Genomic DNA, 19494 nt, shown 5'->3' on the forward strand with positions numbered 1-19494 from the left:
AAGCGGACAACTGGGACTCGAGTTTTCTACAGAGGCTGGCTGAAGGATCTTTGAGAGTAGTCAAGTGTTTCTATAAATACAAGCACTGCTCTGCAATTTACACACATACACTCACACGCCTGTATTAGCCAGCTGTAGCCAACCACATGAAAAGAGTCAAATCAGTTAGCCATTGACCGACGTATCACAGATGCTTACTTTAGAACTTTATAAACCAATCCTAATTTGGAGCAGCCTCAAATTATAATGCCTTGATGATACTTAGAACATCATTGAGGTCGAACAAATTCGTGGAAACCTTCCACAACGCACGACAGACATCAGTTGACAAGACAGCTCCCACAGACATTGCGCATAAATCTAGGCAGAAAATTAAGTTGGCTTTCATCGTGATAAACTCAAACACATGCTGCGTTCTAACGCCGGATTGAGGTGGAAACAGGACGAAGGTTTTACTGCATAGCGTTTTACTGCGTGTGATTTGGTCGAGGATTCAAGGTAATTATTATATTAAATAGCACCATCCATGCACTTTGAAATGTTGTGAAAAAAAAAAATCAATGGATAAAATTGGTTTGGCTTGAAATATTTTACGTAAATTGAACGATAACTGCCCATTTTTTGCTTTTAACCAAGAATCTAGACTGTTTCACATTTATATCTATACAAATTGCGTGACTTAAGCATTTATTGACAAGAATTTTCAACTTAAAAAGCTCTTTGTTTCGTGACGGCCGCCATGTTGGATTACACAATACCGTAACTTCGGTTTATAATTATGTAAAATGAACAATAACTGCCCATTTTTTGCTTTTAACCGAGAATCTAGACTGTTTTACTTTCATATCTATAGAAATAGCGCAATTTAAGCATTTATTTACAAGAATTTTCAACTTAAAAAGGTCTGTTTCGTGATGGCCGCCATGTTGGATTATACAATACTGTAACTTTGGCTTGAAATATTTACGTCAAATGAACGATAACTGCCCATTTTTCGCTTTCAACCAACAATCTAGACTGTTTTCCGTTCATATCTATAGAAATTGGACGATTTAAGCATTTATTTAAAAGATTTTTCAACTTAAAAAGCTCTGTTTCGTGATGGCTGCCATGTGTTACACAATACCGTAACGTTTGCTTGAAATATTTAAGTAAAATGAACGATAACTGCCCATTTTTTGCTTTAGACCAAGAATCTAGACTGTTTTATGTTAATATCTATAGGAATTGCGTGATTTAAGCATTTATTTACAAGATTTTTCAACTTAAAAAGCTCTGTTTCGTGACGGCTGCCATGTCGGATTACACAATACCGTAACTTTTGCTTGAAATATTTAAGTAAAATGAACGATAACTGCCCGTTTTTCGCTTTCAACCAAGAATCTAGACTGTTTTACAGTCATATCTATAGAAATTGGGCGATTTAAGCATTTATTTAAAATAATTTTCAACTTAAAAAGCTCTGTTTCGTGACGGCCGCCATGTTGGATTACGCAATACTGTAACTTTTGCTTGAAATATTTACGTAAAATGAACGATAACTGCCCATTTTTTGCTTTAGACCAGGGGTGCTCAAGTTCGGTCCTCGAGAGCCCCATCCAGCTTGTTTTCCATGTCTCCCTCCTTTCACACACCTGAATCAAATGATCAGCTCATCAGCAATCTCTGCAAGAGACTGATAACGATCCTGATTATTTGATTCAGGTTTGTTGGAGGAGGGAGGAATGGAAAACAAGCTGACCAAGAATCTAGACTGTTTTACGTTCATATCTATAGGAATTGCGCGATTTAAGCATTTATTTGCAAGAACGTTCAATTTAAAAAGCTGTTTCGTGATGGCCGCCATGTTGGATTACACAATACTGTAACTTTTGCTTGAAATATTTACGTAAAATGAACGATAACTGCCTGTTTTTTTCTTTCAACCAAGAATCGAGACTGTTATACGTTCATATCTATAGGAAGTGCGCGATTTGAGCATTTATTTACAAGAATTTTCAACTTAAAAGGCTTTTTGTTTTGTGACGGCTGCCATGTTGAATTTTGTAAAAAAAAAAAATTTTTTTTTAAATAAAATGTAAAAGTTGCTGGCAAAAACTTAAATGTTATTATTGCTATTGGTCCTGAAAATAAAGGTGATTATCTCTGCATTTGGTGATTTTTTTTTGTGTATCAAGCGTAAAATCTGAGAATTTTATCGCCAAGTTTTGTTATACTTAAATAAAAAAATAATGAATCTGGATTTTATTATGGAATGACTTAGAATTTTTTTAATGCTCCTACTCATGAAGACTCATATATGCCTAAGGGAGCTTCCTGTTTTGGTTTTAGGTCACTAGTGGCTTTGGTTTTGAAAATATTTGAATTTTAAGTTTTTTAAAATAGGCCCCCTTCAGATCCGCCCCATGTCCCGTCAGCTGATATTGAAGTCTATGGCACGAGACTTAAGTTATTGTTCAGTATTGCAGAAACATCACAGAACATGGAAATGACCAAAGAAGCAAACCATTTCCTGATTCTCCTTATCTGTAAGGTCTGCAAAGGGTGCGTCTTTTTAACTTTTTTGCTTATTCCCTATAAACTTTAAGCATTTCTTCAGAAGTGCGACTCACAACCGGTGTAAAGGATTATGCACACATAAGGACGAAGTCCCATTAGTGTTCAGAGGCTGTATTTCAAGTGAATCCTGCAGTTCATTAGCATTTGCTTGCATCTGGAATATGAAATCGAGGTGAAGGATACGCAGCTACACCTAGTGCATCGATAATGTGACACTGTTGCTAATTCAAAATAATCACTCCAGTGCTTGCTTTAAAAGGTACAGCATATTCCTGAAGTAATTTTTTTAATGAGTAGGTGTGGAAGAGGGTCTCACCACAAGGCTTGTTAGTGAAATGGTTGTACGACACTGTCATGATTAACAGATTCCTTGCAGATGGTGTTGTTGCACGACTTTTGATTACCGTAGATGATTACCTGTAAATGTAATTAGTATCTGGGTACCACCAATACACATTTGCAAGTTTATCCAAGATTATGAATTCATCAGGTAAGTTGTGCACTATACATTTTGGAATACATTTCTCTGAAGCTGAAACGATTGATTGATTGATTGATTGAGTAATTCGATTAGAAAAAAAGCTTTGGAATCAAATTTTGCGGCTTCAAGTATTCGTTTAATTAGAGTGACGTTGTAACGGTTTGTTTAAAAAGTGTTTACATTTAGTTTTATTGATTCGGGTGGATACACGGCCCTCTAATGGGAACAGTGAATATGACATAACTTTTTTAACATAGCTGAATCCAGCTGCTCCCTGTTAAGACCAAGATAAGGTAAGTTTGTTTTTTGTTTTTTAACTAATATGCTTTTTTTGAATGCATTTGTAATTCAATTTATAGGGACATATATTGACATTTTTTTTTGTGGTAATATGTGCTGTTGGAATATGTGTTATTTGTTATTCGCATTGTAAAACAACGTTAGCATTTTATACCATTTAAGCTAGCAGACTTGCTATGCAAGTTAGCCAATTGTTTTTTTGTAGTACTTAGATCCTCATTTATTTATTTTTTATGCCTTTTGAGGCAAAACTCAGGTTATTTAATTTATTTTTAAATGAAAGTGCAATTCTTGGAAGAAACACTCGGGAAATGTTATTTTGAATTCGCTAATGCTCTTTTGAAAGTGCAATCTTAGCAAGTCTTTGTTTCACATCTCCTAAAATTTTATTCTACAATGCATTATATGTTTCTGATCCGATTACTCGATTATTCAAACTAACTAGATGATAGAATAATTGACTACTAAAATAATGGATATCTGCAGCCATATAGTAGTTATAGGTTGGCCAGATTTATTTTAAATTCAGTTTTCACAATAAGTCTTATTATTTATGACAGAAAAGACAAAATACAACTCTAGTAATTATATTTTTATCTTGAAAAATTGTGCACGAACTAACTTCAGTGGCTTCTGTCAGACGTCAAAAAGTTCTTTTGAGCAAAGCTGATCTTACATTGATCCGAAAGGATCTAAATTACCCAGATTTGTAATATTCTTCAATTCTTTTGAGGACTACGAAGCACCTGGGAGGGAGATTTAGGAACCCAAAACTAGGTTAATCCAGTCAGAGTTGAGGTAACGCTACTCCATGTGACTTTATAAAACCACCAGCTCAATTTACCTAAACTAGGGTGATATTAAAAACAAATCCCATTTATTTCACATTCAAATACACTGACAATACGGTAAAACAGTCGTAATATCCGAAAGTTGAAGGAGTGAACCGACGCACCCCATCATTTCCTTTTCGCTCCTGAAGTACAGTACAGTAACACCTCCCCGAAAATAGAAGTAAACAAAAAAGTACTTTCTTACGTTCTTGTGGAGGTTTCTGTTAACTTGAGAAGCCGGTAGAAGTTGTTGAAAAGCCCGCTAAGTGAACCGAGGGCGCCCTAAGTAGTTGTCGGCGGGTTTTTTTTTATCGCTCCAATCTTTCTCCAGTCTTGCTCCAATCTCGTCCCCTCAATGTGTCTCCCTCTCCCCCCTTCCCTCGCTCCCCGCTCGGCAGTTCCTGCTTCCCCTCCTCGCCCCCGTCCACATCCAACATTCCAACATGGCCGCCACTGGGAGTCAGGCAGGCACCCGCGCGGACGCTCACGCACACACGGGCGCGTGCACATACCGACCCAAGACACGCCGCGCCCCCTTTATGAATGAATGAATGGAATGGATAACCTCGGGGGATTTCTTAAGAATAGTCACTGTGACGCATTTTTGCAGCCAGCGCGCCTAGTGTTTTGAAAGCCGTTCGGTTGTTTTAATAAGCAAGCAAGGCCGGCCCAGCCTATACACAGACTATGCAGCTGCTTAGGGCCCCTGACCACTAGGTGGCCCCCAATTTGGCAACCTCATTTTATACGTTATTATGAGAGCATCGTGAATAATGTGGCGCGCATTGCCGTTTCTCCATGCAAATCCATTTTCTTTCTTTTTTTTTTTTTTTTTTTTTTTTAACCTGTCCTATTCAGCTGTTTGACACGGAGAATGGAAGTCTGAGTGCCCGGTTGGTCTGATCAGTTTTAATGTGTCACATTGAGAGTATGACACACTCCCATTGTGATCATTCACATACAGTGGGGCAAATAAGTATTTAGTCAACCACCAATTGTGCAAGTTCTCCTACTTGACAAGATTAGAGAGGCCTGTAATTGTCAACATGGGTAAACCTCAACCATGAGAGACAGAATGTGGAAAAAAAACAGAAAATCAAATTGTTTAATTTTTAAAGAATTTATTTCCAAATTACAGTGGGAAATAAGTATTTGGTCACCTACAAACAAGCAAGATTTCTGGCTGTCAAAGAGGTCTAACTTCTTCTAATGAGGTCTAACGAGGTCTAACGAGGCTCCATTCATTACCTGTACTAATGGCACCTGTTTTAACTCATTATCGGTATAAAAGACACCTGTCCACAAGTCAGTCACACTCCAAACTCCACTATGGCGAAGACCAAAGAGCTGTGAAAGGACACCAGAGACAAAATTGTAGACCTGCACCAGGCTGGGAAGACTGAATCTGCAATAGGTAAAACGCTTGGTGTAAAGAAATCTACTGTGGGAGCAATTATTAGAAAATGGAAGACATACAAGACCACAGATAATCTCCCTCGATCTGGGGCTCCATGCAAGATCTCAAAATGATAACAAGAACAGAGAGCAAAAATCCCAGAACCACTTGGGGGGACCTAGTGTATGACCTACAGAGAGCTGGGACCACAGTAACAAAGGCAACTATCAGTAACACAATGCGCCGCCAGGGACTCAAATCCTGCACTGCCAGACGTGTCCCCCTGCTGAAGCCAGTACACGTCCAGGTGCGTCATCGGTTCGCTAGAGAGCATTTGGATGATCCAAAAGAGGACTGGGAGAATGTGTAATGGTCAGATTAAACCAAAATAGAACTTTTTGGTAGAAACACAGGTTCTCGTGTTTGGAGGAGAAAGAATACTGAATTGCATCCGAAGAACACCATACCCACTGTGAAGCATGGGGGTGGAAACATCATGCTTTGGGGCTGTTTTTCTGCAAAGGGACCAGGAAGACTGATCTGTGTAAAGGAAAGAATGAACTGGGCCATGTATCGAGAGATTTTGAGTGAAAATCCCCTTCCATCAGGAAGGGCATTGAAGAAGAGACGTGGCTGGGTCTTTCAGCATGACAATGATTCCAAACACACAGCCAGCGCAACAAAGGAGTGGCTTCGTAAGAAGCATTTCAAGGTCCTGGAGAGGCCTAGCCAGTCTCCAGATCTCAACCCCATAGAAAATCTGTGGAGGGAGTTGAAAGTTCGTGTTGCCCAACGACAGCCCCAAAACATCACTGCTCTAGAGGAGATCTGCATGGAGGAATGGGCCAAAATACCAGTAACAGTGTGTGAAAAGCTTGTGAAGAGTTACAGAAAACGTTTGGCCTCTGTTATTGCCAACAAAGGGTACATAACAAAGTATTGAGATGAACTTTTGGTATTGACCAAATGCTTATTTTCCACCATGATTTGCAAATAAATTCTTTAAAAATCAAACAATGTGATTTTCAGTTTTTTTTTTTTTCACATTCTGTCTCTCATGGTTGAGGTTTACCCATGTTGACAATTACAGGCCTAATATTTTCAAGTGGGAAAACTTGGACAATTAGTGATTGACTAAATACTTATTTGCCCCACTGTACCTCGTTTATTATGACAAAACAGTGAACAGGAAGGGGTTATGGGGGAACAGAAGAAAAGAAACACAAGAGAAGAAAGAAAAGAAACAAACAACAACAAGAAATACATTGAACGTCTACACTAACTACTAACATGTTGGCGCTATCGTCAGCTATTGTATTTCCGGTTGACATCATGTGGGGGGCCTACTGACCAGGGAAAGAAGGGGACAGGGGTGGGGGAGTCTATAAGCTAAGTAATTGAAAGGGGAAGAGTGTACACAAATCAGCTCTGTTATCTAGAACCCAGTAATTGTGTGAATCCCTCTTGAGTGTAAGCCCGTTGGCGACGGACCCTACGCCGCCCCCACACCAATCCCGGCACCGGGACCCCCCACCCGAGCATGCCCCATCACATCCAACCGTACGCGAGCCCCACCAAGTGCGCGACAGCCACGCAGATGAGAGGAAACGCCACGCGGGCACCAACCCAGGGCCACGGCCCGCTTGGGGAGCCCCCCCTCCCCGAGCGGGCCGTGGTTTCAGCGCAGCCCATCCCGCCTCCCGCAGCCAAGCAAAGGAGCCGTCCGAATGATTTAGACACAAATCAAAAACAATTGCTTCAATCAAAGAAAACGTTTTCAATGAAAAATCAAGTGTTCAAATGCAAATTGCAAAAATATTTTTTCACATTCAAAAACGTTTTCTATATTAGAATTTTTTTTTATTATTGAAGTGATTTTTCGTTTTGAAAATATATATCGTTTGAAGCAACTTATTTTTTGATTGATTAATAAAGACAAAAACGTCCTTGCCAAAATGTGGCCCCAACACAAATCAACATTACTTCAATCAAAAAGTTGCTTCAAACAAAAAAAAAAACTTGATTCCAATCCAAAAAAAAAAACAAAAAATTAAATCTTAGAAAAATAGCTTTAACTTGCATTTTTTTTGTTTCAAATGTATTTTTGCACTTGTTTTTGATTGAAAATATATTTTTTGAGTTGTTGTTGAAGCAACTTTTTTTTTTTTAATTAAATAATAAGGACACAAATCTACCTCCATATGGCTCCGCCCAGGGGATACAATTTTTGACTGGGGTAACTACATTGGCATGACACTGGCGGGCGTACCATATTCAATGGATGATGATCTTGGCGAAAAGTATTGCCTCAGCAGCCTGATTTTGAATTCCCCTCAAGAATGATGGGAAACAAAAAACGCTCATTGTCAACTTATTATTATAAATATTTTTGTAAGTTAATTTTATTGCTGACACTGGATTTTTGGGGTCATCAAAATGCTGTGTCCCCCCTGACCCAAAAGTCAAACTCTGCCTATGTGGGGTGCCTAAAATGGCACACCCCTAATATATAGTAGAACATAATGTTTAATCAGACAATTATTTAAATTAAAAAGTAATATGTGTATGTAAAGTAAATTAAATTAAGGGTCATTCAGGGGCCCATATGGTCCTGAGGCCCGGGACAATATGTAGTTGCCCCTCCACCCCGTCGACGAGCTTGACTTTTTATTTTTTTTTTGCGGCTCCAGACATTTGCTCTTTGTTTTGTTTTTTGGTCCAATAGGTCTCTTTCAACATTTTAGGTTGCCGACCCTTGATTTAGTCTGATCACTTCTTGCCCTTCCCAAACCCAAAATGGATAGGACGTCTATTGTTTTCAACACATATTCTGTAACCTGGACTATCTGTGTATGAATATAGCAAAACGTCCATAGTACTGATCTCAAATGTTGTAATTTTTTATGCATTTTTTGTAGCTACCGGTATTCCATAATGTAAAATACACTATAACTAGGTTGCAAATTGCGTCACTGTATTTGCCAACACTCTGAAACACAAGTTTGATGGTGCTATCTTGTGGTCATAAGGGGTTACTGCACTAAATTGGAAAGCAAAACAAGATAGATTTGTGTTGGGCTTTATTGACTTGAAAACACAAATACACCTCTGAATGTTAATGTTGTTTGTATTGAGAATTGATGAGCTAAGTGAGATTATCTTAAAACTAATAACTAATCTTTTCCAGTCATCTCTACAACTATCACTCAAATTTGGGGATCAAGATATTTAAAGCCCTAACTGTTGATTAAAACAAGAAAAGAAAAATATTTTCTCTATCCAGCTTCAATCAGGTTTAATGTGTGTTTAGAATTGCACGAAGAACTGGTTCAAAAGTGGGTTTGCTCACTGCCACTTTTAGTTGGAAGGAAATGATGGTCTGGATCAATGGAGCAGCAGGGAAGTCCATGCAAATGATCCCAAAGCGTTGGTTCGGGTCAGTTTTTGCCTTTAAGTACTCGTACAACTGAGGATTGATTTGTTGCGCCACGGTATTTGGGAAGGCAAAGATGCCAGCCCCGCTGCTGTAGGTGAGGAACATCCGTTCCTTGTTCCCCTCAGGTGCCGCCTCCAGGTGCTCATAGACGCTCCGCCACTTCTCCTCCAAGTACTGAAGCGTGGGAACCTTGAAGAATGTAACCTCAAATGACTAGGAAACTCTTAGAAATGTATGATATCATGTCATGTGTCAAATTAGATTTGAGCTTGCCTTCCAGTGATCAGCGATGTCCATGGAGGCGTAGCGCATCCCTAAGTCTGGCCCAGAGAAGTCCTGCAAGATGATGAGCTTACCTCGCGCCTGGCCCATGCTGGGCACCAAACGACTGTGCCACAGCATCTCCCAGTGGGCGTAACGCCGCACGTGCTCTACCACAGCGCCGTAGATGTTGTTGGTCTCGCTGAACTCCTCTTTGACACGCATCAACACAGTCTCACTAGGGTAACTTGCTAGGAAGTCTCTCACATCTTTCAGTACATCGCCGAAGTGGGCGTGCTGGTACACCACTCCGTGGTGGATGGTGAGGTTGCCCTCCACGTGGCGGACGCGCACGTCCAAGAAGCGGACACCGGCGCGTAACTGCAACTCCAGGCTCCACGTCTGACATTCGGCATAGACGCCACCGTACAGAGCCATGGTGTTGTGGGAGCCAGGCATGGTGAGCTCGGACAGGGGCCGCTCATCAGGGATGCTCGCCATCCAGGATGGGTTGAGGAACTCCGGGGAGTCCGTGTCGTCGTAGTCCGGTCTCTGGATGGCTCCCCAACACCTACTGGTGATGCTGAAAAAAGAAAATTTGGCTGTTTGATAAAGCTTTTGACCTTCATCTGGTATACATTACATTGTTTAAATTAAGTGATATCAGCCAAAATATCTGCAGGCTTAATTTTAAAAGAATCCCTGACCAATTTTGGATTTTCACCACACTTTAAAAAGAAAAATTTCCAATAAATTATGCTAACTTGAGATTTTAAGTAAGCACAACTCAAATTTGTAAGTTTTCTTCAGTAACTTGTTATTTTGAGTATTTGTAACTCCTCAAGTTAACTGTGTTAACTTGACAAGATAGGTTGTGCTGACTTGAACTATGAAATTAATATTCATTATTACCGTAATTTTCAGACTACAAGCCGCTACTTTTTTCCTTCATTTTGAATCCTGCTGCTTATAGTCCAGTGCGGCTTATTTGTTGATTTATTTAGGTTAATAGGTAACACTTTATTTTTATTTGAAGGCGGTTAATTATGTCACTAACACCATTTATGTCCAGCTTGGAATTTTTACATCCATTCAAAAGTAAGATAATTTGCCGTATAACACTAAATGACATCTGTAATAAGCGTTCATTAATGGTCATGGCAGTGTCATTTCATAATTATGATGGTCTTATGACAGTCTTATGGCACCACTGTCAAATAAAGTGTTATCAAACACCATAACAAGCAATTAATGAAATAACTAACAGTAACTGAAGACATAATTAGCACAGAACATGAATTTGTATTGTTATTTACATCTGTAGTGCTGCAGTGCATGCTAGGAGGCATGTTGGATGACAACAGTGTTGACAGCAGCTGGCAGCAATGGTTGACTGTCTCCCTCAAGGGAGCAGTGATGGTCAAATGAAGCTTCTTGAAGCAATGAAGCTTTGCAGCCAATTGGTTAAAAGCTTCATGGTGGTTCTTTTGGTGTTATGACAGTCGTATGGTGCAGCTGTCAAATAAAGTTTTACCGGTTAACATCTTTTGGTGTAAATATCTCATAATACAGTGAGGACAGCTGCGGCTTATAGTCCAGTGCGGCTTATCTATCAACAAATGTCGTTTTTGTGCCAAATTTGGTGGGTGCGCCTTATAGTGCGAAAATTACGGTATTTATAGTCGTTATTTTAAGTTCTGCTTACTTAACATCAGTCCAGTTTACTTAAAGTCGTGAGTTCTGTTTACTGAAAACAGTTCTGCTGAGTACTTAAAATTTTGGTTTCGGCGGAGGATTACGGTAAGTTTTTTTCCATCCAAACTTGCAAATGCAGGTGAAATACGTTGATTTTAGGGCTGTCAAACGATTAAAATTTTTAATCGAGTTAATTACAGCTTAAAAATTAATTAGTCGTAATTAATCGCAATTAATCGCAATTCAAACCATCTATAAAATATGCCATATTTTTCTGTAAATTATATATATTCTGTAAAATAAATTGTTGGAATGGAAAGATAAGACACAAGATGGATATATACAGTGGGGAGAACAAGTATTTGATACACTGCCAATGGGAAAATCCATTGGCAGTGTATCAAATACTTGTTCTCCCCAATCAAATACTTGTTCTCCCCACTGTACATTCAACATACGGTACATAAGGACTGTAGTGGGCATTTCACTCTACTGTCATTTAAATCTGTCTATGCTGTCCTCACTCCGAAGCGTCTACTTTTTCCAAAGCTAGACAGCTAGTGAACGACGCCTTAATAATCAGACTTCTTCCTTTTTCATCTGATTTATTAATAAAATAGCCTCAAACCATTGTCCTCTTTAGACCGTCATAAAACTACACAAAAAAAAAAAAAAAGTACACAAGCATTGCATTAGCAACAACGTTAGCTTAGCACGCTATACAGGTTCACTAAACATAAACAAAAAGCGTCTCATACAAAAAATAGAACATTTCGCTTACTAACATAATATGTACATTCTTTACAACAACCATACTTACGGACAAATCTTGTCCAAGGATCATATAAGCACAACATTACAACGTAGGCGTCAGCCCGAGACGTCGTGCAGCCACATGAACTGGCAAGAAAAAAATAAACCATGTCGCAAAGCGACCACAAGAGTTCGCTGTTGTGCTGCAGCACAAAAAGCCTTGCTGTAAAACTTATCCAAAGGCAGAATACTGTCTGAGCGGGACATGAGCGTTAATTGCGTCAAATATTTTAACGTGATTAATTTAAAAAAATAATTACCGCGCGTTAACGCGATAATTTTGACAGCCCTAGTTGATTTACAATTTGAAGTTCTGCTAAACTTTTTTATTATTATTACAGTGCAGTGTTTTCCTTTGAAATGTTGTGAAATTATTATCATAATGTAAAGTCTTCAAATAACACTCACCCTAGAAGAATCAGAAGCCACCACATGTCGCACTTGTTTCCCGGTGCTGATTATCCTACAGCAAAATACATTACACGTGATTAAGTTATGTACAGTACCCTGTAATGGTCACCTCTTTGAGTCAACGTCTCTTAAATAACTTTAACTTGACCACATGAAGCAATCTAACAGATAAAATGTGAAAACAAGTACTACATAATTATAGTGAAGCTATAAAAACATTAAAATTTTTACCTAGAAAAGTACATTTCAATGTTAAGCAAACACTTATTGATGGTGTTGATGTTGATGATGCTGCAGTTGATACCTGAAATTCGAAGAGGTGTTCAGCCTCGCTTCAGTCAGCCGCCTGAGTGGACACTGCCACGAGATGTTATTGTGGGAAATAGCATAACTGAGAGCTCTATAGAGAGGTGAGGGGCCTGTCTGGTGCGTGTGTGTGCATCTGTCTGTGCATGCGGCCTATTCATCGCCCACTGGTTTTGAGCTCACAGTCATTCCGAATATTTGTTGTCGTTAATGGTTTCGTCAATACCAATTTGTGTTTCTACAATTGTTGTTTGTTGCAACGTTTGACCATTGTCACATCGGTAGACTCGTTGACTAAAGAAGAATTCAAAGAAAAGACTTTCTATTTTATACCACCTTTACAATATTCATGTACAGTAAAACGCATATTTATAATATTACGAGAAAGAGGTTCAATGAGGATACCTGGGAAGTTCCTGGTCAGTATGTACTGTATGTGTGTTCTCACCATGGAAACGTGTGCAGATGTGTGATTATTATTTTTATCACTTAAAAGGAATTCAAACATTGCATAACTGCCTTATCCTTGTCCCCTACTATTTGTTTAGCTGTTGGTGCTGACTGCGTACACACGGTATGCATATTAAAAAAATAAATTTCATTAAAGCAAAGACTACAAAGTAAAAAAAAAAAGTCGTTCAAAAGTCTGAGGTCAAAGCAACCCCAGACCCCAAACTTCAGTCAGACAAGCCGAAAAAAGCTGTTTCTGCTCTTGCACCCCTCTTTAAAATAAACTGCTGTATTTTAAGCCAAAAGAACTGTTGTGTTTGATCGAACAAAATGTCTATATGCTGCCCTGGCAGATTCATGGCGCATTAAGTCACCGAACTATTTTTAATTTGTCCGTTTTACCCTGGAAACCCCCGTTTACAGACATCGCGCAACCGCTTTTATTTAAACCCAGCCATAAAAAGAAGATAAGTAATTATATTTATTATTCATAATGTCTGTCATTTTTAGCTTAGAATCATTAATCGATGTCGAATATTTTGTTTTGTATTAAAAAAAAAAAAAAAAAAAACGACTGTCAAAAATTATTCACTCACATACTTTAAACAAATTACGTCACAATGAAAAAATTGGCGTCTGTAAATAAGTCACGGATATCTACTTCATAAATATGGCTTCTTTTTTTTTTTTTTTTTTTACTGTCGCATTTTCCCTGATATGTTGATAAATAATTGATTCAAACAAAAAAAACTTGAAGAAAAAAAAAAACGTTTAAAAGGGTAAATAAAGTAAGTAAAAGTAAAGTAAGTAAAAAAAAAAAGGGTATTAAAAGATCATCTTGACCACTCCTTGATGTCTGCAATTTTTGCATCGTTACCCTTGTTATATTACCATGTTTCACCCGTAAAATCCCTAAAAAGTCCAGCCGTGGCCATTCACACCTGTGTCTTGACACTCAATGATACATGCTATATGGAGTTTTTGGATCGAAACAAGGTAAGTATGTGATAATTTCTCGTTAAAATCATGGCGTCTTTAATTATGCTCTCTCATGCTCTCACCTCCAGTTAGGGCAGGGGTGCCCATGTCCAGTCCTCGAGAGCCCCTTTCCAGCTTTTTTTCCATTTTTCCCTCCTCCAGCACACCTGACTCAAATAATCAGGATCATTATCAGGCTCCTACAGAGCTTGATGATAAGCTGATCATTTGATTCAGGTGTGTTCAAGGAGGGAGACATGGAAAACAAGCTGGATAGGGGCTCTCGAGGACCGGACTTGGGCACCCCTGAGTTAGGGTTTTGCTGTTTTTTTTTGTTTTTGTTTTTGTTTTTTGTTTTTTAAATGGCCTCCTGTAAAAATGTCATATATATATATATATATATATATATATATATATATATATATATATATATATATATATATGGCGGAAAACACTCAGGTGACTTGCAGTTCCGCTCTGAGACCCCCAAATTGGCCAAATTTCAAAATTGTCCGATATGCACGTGTGATACGTCATTGGAAAGCTTAAAATCTCAATTTTCTGGGGGAAGGAAAATGTTGAACAGGAGGGCATTTAAAAAAAAAAATTAAACAGCAAAACCCTAACTGGAGGTGAGAGCAAGCGAGAGCAGAATTAAAGACGCCACGATTTTTAATGAGATATTATCGCGTACTTATCTTGTTTCGATCCAAAAACTCCATGTAGCATGTATCATCGAGTGTCGAGACACAGATGTGAATGGCCACAGCTGGATTTTTGGGGGATTTTATGGGTGAAACATGGTAATATAACAAGGGTCACGATGCAGAAATCGCAGACATAAAGGAGTGGTCGAGATGTTCTTTTTCATATATCTACCCTTTTAAACGTTTTTTCCTCCAATTTTTCTTTGTTTGTATCGATTATTGATCATGTAACATATCGGGGAAAATGCGACAGTAACAAAAAAAATACAATGAAGTGGTAGTTATGAGGTAGATATCCGTGACTTTTTTACAGACGCCATTTTTTTCATTGTGACATAATTTGTTTAAAAGTTTAAAAATATGCGAGTGAATAATTTTTGAAAGTCTTTTTTTTTTTTTTTTCTTAATCGAAATATTAAACATCAATTAATGATTCTTAGCTAAAAATGACAGACATTTTGAATAATAACTATAATTAATTCTTCATTTTATGGCTGGGTTGAAACAAAAACGGTTGCGCGACGTCTGTAAACGGGGGTTTCCAGGGTAAAACGGACAAATTAAAAATAGTTCGGGGGCTTAATGCACCATGAATCTGCTATGGCAGCATATAGACATATTGTTCTATCAAACACAACAGTTCTTTTGGCTTAAAATACAGCAGTTTCTTTTAAAAGGAGTGCAAGAGCAGAAACTGCTTTTTCAGTCTTCTCTGTGTTTTCCGCCATTTATATAAATTTTGTCAAAATTGTCGTATTAGACTGCCATTGCTTGCAAAGCATTAAAGTACTGCGTATGTTGTTGTGACAAGCCGGTGGCAGGGGTGTGGTGGGGGGGGCCCCTATAATGTTCCTAACCCTAACCCTTGTGCCCAGGCCCCTGCAAGTCTGTTCTCAGCCCTGTTCAAGAGACAAAATAGTATATTAGTTCATTATTTAGCAAAGTGATTTAGCGTGTATTTTGTTATAGCAATAACATTTTTACTATTTGTATTTTTTTCCCATAAAATGTAGTTCAAGGCGCCCCGAAAACAGCTTTTCAACCTTGAAAAAGACATTCTCACTCCTCACTATACATACATACATCATGGCCTGGTGTTTTGTGCTATTTTGAAGTGATGGTTTTATTTTATCGTTTTACAATGACAATGTGAAGATGTTCGTTGGTCATGAATAATGAATTAAAAAACCTGTGTGGTCACCTACACTGGTTTGGCAAGTGTTCCATTTTAGTCAATGACAGTTCGTATGTCGAGGACTATCAGCAGTTGGGGTGTGCCACACTTACGTTAGCCAATCAGCATAAGACAGAGGGAAGTCACTTCCGGTGTTGCTTTCCATATTTGGCAGAAAGGGGGCAGTCTTACAGACCGGAAAAAGAACATGGTGGACATCGCAGAGAGACAGGCGGTTACTGTAGGCGGAAAGATAGCAAAAGCTTAATCTCTGGTGAGTAAATATGAGCAGCCTCCGAGGAGTTGTGTTTATTCAAACTGATGTGTTTGAGTGTTGATTGACAGCGAGGAAAAGGCTCTGGGGATAATTGTTTGGATTTTCAGGAAATGGGAGGGTTGTGGCTTCTAAAACTACATCGCTGGTGTTTAGTTCAAGTGTAATGTATTTACTGTAGGATTAATTATGTTCCTGTGGCTTCGCAACCATTAATTACTTTATGGTGATATTTTTCGTTAATAGCTGATTGTTGATTTATTAGTAAAATTAAAAAATAATATGCTACTGTATATCTGAATAGATTGAAAATCAATTGTTTAGTTATCATACACGGCATTTAATGTTTAATAGTGATTTGAAACGAGACTACTATAAAAAGTAACGGTGAGAGGGTGTTTATCCTTGTCGTTTTTATAACCTCTTTGAAGTGTTTTTTTTTTTTTTTTTTTTTTTTAAATATATAAAGAACAATATGGCAAAAGCGGCCCAAGTGAAGAAAACTGCTGCCACGGTGCTGACCTATGTGGAGAAGGTATCCTCTTTCGCCTCATCCATCGACCCAATCTTCGGCATTGTCGCCTCCCTGGTGGGTGTGGCTCGCAAAGGGCTCGTGGACGAGGAGGGCCACGAGCTGGACAAGGACTTCCAGGCCATCCAAAGCAAGCTAGAGAGCATCTCCGAGAAGAATCGGCAGTGCCTGAAACAGATCCGAATCGACGAGGTCAACGAGACCTTCGGCAAGTACGAAGAGTACATCAAGCACCAGTACGCCGCCTTCAACACCATGGTGGTGCAGGTGAAGAAGGACCCTGACAACAGGCAACAGTACATGGAGAACTTTGAGCGGATCTACGAGCGGGACAAAATGGACACCGGCCTGGATGTATACTACCGCGGCGTGATGGGTACAGGCTCGCTCTTTGGCAGGCCCTTGCTGAGGGTCTACCTGGAGAACTGTGACGCCAACCCAGAAATCATGGAACGCCACTGCTCGCATGTAGCTCACCTCTTCCACATGGGTCTCATCGCCCTCATGGGCTACACCGCCGTCACAGAGGACGACGAGGAGGAGGTGCGTGAGAAATGGGCCTCCAGGGTGCTTGACATTCAGCAGAAGATGCAGGAGGTGCTTTACGCATGCAGTGACGCGGATCCTGACCCGCCATCCGATGACAAAATACCTGGGAACAAATCCTGAACAGGACAGTCCACACAGCTGTGGACCAATGGAAACGCAGACCAATCATTATATCACACCAAAAGAACATGTTTACCCTCAGATTTGTGTGTCTTAGAATTTACTGTATTAAACATGCATGCTTTGTTTTGCTATAATCACTTCAAATAAAAATATTGAAGGATTGTTGCCTATTATGTTTTTTTTCATTCATCCTTGGATAAGCACTTTAGATACTCTGCTTATAGCAGCGGGTATAATTCATAAGCGGATTTTAAGGGGGGGCCAGAGGCCAGCCCCCCCCCCCCGGTGGCCGAAAAGTGTCATTGCATGAAATTGACTTTCCTATATACTGTATATATACATATATAAGTTGTAAAGCAATAAAACTGCAACAAAAATGAATGAAATGAACAAAAAAACGATATTTTTATATTGGGTCAAAATTATTTTTCGAACAGGTCATGTGACTAGCACCTTAGCCATTTGCTTTGCATATAATTTTTAACAACTAAAAAATTACGTAAGGGCATTTTTATTTTTCAAATGATTTTTTTCTTTTATTGAAAAAAAAAAAAAATATATATATATATATATATATATTTTTTTTTTTTTTGTTGAAGCAACTTTTTTTGGGATTGAATGATTTAGACACAAATGTCCTACCCCTAATATGGCCCAAACACAAAAAGGATTGCTTCAATCAAATAAAAATTTTTAATGAAAAATTAAGTGTTCAAAATGCAAATTTTTCAATTTCAAGTATTTTTTCGCATTCAAAAATGTTTTCTATGATTGAAATTTTTGTCTTTTTGATTGAAGTAATTTTTCCTTTTGAAAATATAAATGTTTTGAAGCAACTTATTTTTTGATTGAATAATAAAGACAAAAACGTCCTAGCGAAAATGTGGCCCAAACACAAATCAACATTACTTCAATCAAAAAAGTTGCCTCACACCCCCCCCCCCAAAAAAAAAAAAAATAAATCAAAGAAAAATAGCTTTCACATGCATTTTTTTTTTAGTTTCAATTATTTTTTGGGATTGAAGCGACTTTTTTTAAATTGAAATTATATATTTTGATTGAAGCAACTTTTTTAAATTATTGAATAATAAAGACACAAATCTACCTCCATATGGCTCCATATGGGATACAATTTTTGACTGGGGTAACTACACTGGCACGACACCGGTGGGCGTACCATATTCAATGGTTGACGATCTTGGCGAAAAGTATTGCTTAAGCAGCATGATTTAGAATTCCCCTCAAGAATGATAGGAAACAAAAAACTCTCATTGTCAACTTATTATTATAAATATTCATGTAAGTTAATTTTATTGCTGACACTGCGTTTCGGGGTCATCAACATGTTGTGCCCCCCCTGCACCAAAAGTCAAAACTCCACCTATGGTATAATTATATATTTCTGCCATGCATCCAATTGTCATTCCACTTATCCTTAATAGAATTAGAATATCTTAGTTGACAGGTCACCAGCGTATGACTACCGTAATTACAGACTATTAGCCGCCACCCACCAAACTTGACACGAAAACGACATTTGTTCATAGATAAGCCGCACTGCATTATAAACCGCAGCTGTCCTCACTGTATTATGGGATATTTCCACTAAAAGATATTAACCGCTAACACTTTATTTGACAGCTGCATCATACACCTGTCATAAGACCAGATGAACCACCATGAAGCTTTAAATCAATTGGCTGCAAAGCTTCATTGCTTCACGAAGCTTCATTTGGCCATCACTGATCCCTTGGGGGAGAAGGTCAACCTCTGCTGCCACCTCCTGTCAACACTTGTCATCCAACATGCCTCCTAGTATGCATTGCAGTGATACAGATATAAATAACAACATTTATGTTCTGTGCCAGTGTTGTTTTCGTCAATTGTGACTATAACGAAAAATATTTCGTCGACGAACCATTTTTTAAATGACGAGACGATAACGGGCTAAAAACCTATTTTGGGAGACTAAAACTTAATGACAATAATGGCAGTTTTCGTCTGACGAGACTGGAACGACACAAAAATGCGCCACAGTATTCGTCACATGTTCACAATGTGTGACATTTTGTGTCGTTAGCCTGCCTGGTTGTGTCGACCACCCCCAACTCACCCACTAGTCTAGTGTCCTCTCCGGTCACTCCATCGCTTGTTTTGAGACACACACGGTAAGATTTGTCTTCTTATCTCGGCAACAGAGAATATACAATGTTGTT

General features: G+C 38.6%; 3 protein-coding genes across 6 annotated transcripts in view; 1 reads left to right on the top strand and 2 right to left on the bottom strand.

The window, feature by feature from the left end:
- The window catches only part of ptk2aa (protein tyrosine kinase 2aa), an 85146-nt gene extending 80572 nt beyond the window's left edge, over window positions 1-4574 (bottom strand). Inside the window, exon 1 of the mRNA XM_057827509.1 lies at window positions 4379-4574. The gene's annotated coding sequence lies outside the window, so the exon portion shown is untranslated. The remainder of the gene's footprint in view (window positions 1-4378) is intronic.
- A 4058-nt stretch (window positions 4575-8632) lies between these two features.
- si:dkey-266f7.9 (uncharacterized protein LOC100006223 homolog) lies at window positions 8633-16426 on the bottom strand. 4 transcript variants are annotated; one of them, XM_057828051.1, is made up of 5 exons: window positions 15914-16426; window positions 12490-12542; window positions 12183-12237; window positions 9279-9849; window positions 8633-9194 (listed from the first exon to the last, which is right to left on the bottom strand). In XM_057828051.1, the coding sequence occupies exons 3-5, from the start codon at window positions 12206-12208 to the stop codon at window positions 8865-8867; spliced, it is 927 nt and encodes a 308-aa protein (XP_057684034.1). In that variant the 5' UTR covers window positions 12209-12237; window positions 12490-12542; window positions 15914-16426; the 3' UTR covers window positions 8633-8864. The 4 variants fall into 4 exon arrangements, with proteins under 4 accessions (XP_057684034.1, XP_057684033.1, XP_057684035.1 ...); XM_057828050.1 differs by lacking the exon at window positions 15914-16426 and adding an exon at window positions 14003-14072; XM_057828052.1 differs by lacking the exon at window positions 12490-12542.
- Window positions 15973-17425, top strand: rpz2 (rapunzel 2). Its single transcript, XM_057828053.1, has 2 exons — window positions 15973-16074; window positions 16544-17425. Exon 2 carries the CDS (start codon window positions 16550-16552, stop codon window positions 17273-17275), a length of 726 nt encoding a protein of 241 aa, XP_057684036.1. The 5' UTR covers window positions 15973-16074; window positions 16544-16549; the 3' UTR covers window positions 17276-17425.
- The last annotated feature ends 2069 nt before the right edge of the window (window positions 17426-19494 follow it).

Source organism: Corythoichthys intestinalis, chromosome 22 (assembly GCF_030265065.1).
Source record: "Corythoichthys intestinalis isolate RoL2023-P3 chromosome 22, ASM3026506v1, whole genome shotgun sequence".
Lineage (NCBI taxonomy): Eukaryota > Metazoa > Chordata > Actinopteri > Syngnathiformes > Syngnathidae > Corythoichthys > Corythoichthys intestinalis.

Excerpts from the sequence above, each read along its gene's own strand:
- rpz2 (XM_057828053.1), top strand. The coding sequence starts at position 16,550 with ATGGCAAAAGCGGCCCAAGTGAAGAAAACTGCTGCCACGGTGCTGACC.
- si:dkey-266f7.9 (XM_057828052.1), bottom strand. The coding sequence starts at position 12,208 with ATGTGGTGGCTTCTGATTCTTCTAGG. Across the intron at positions 9,850-12,182 it reads TGGCTTCTGATTCTTCTAGG|CATCACCAGTAGGTGTTGGG; the intron begins GTGAGTGTTATT and ends TTCTTTTTTCAG. Across the intron at positions 9,195-9,278 it reads ACATCGCTGATCACTGGAAG|GTTCCCACGCTTCAGTACTT; the intron begins GCAAGCTCAAAT and ends ACATTCTTCAAG.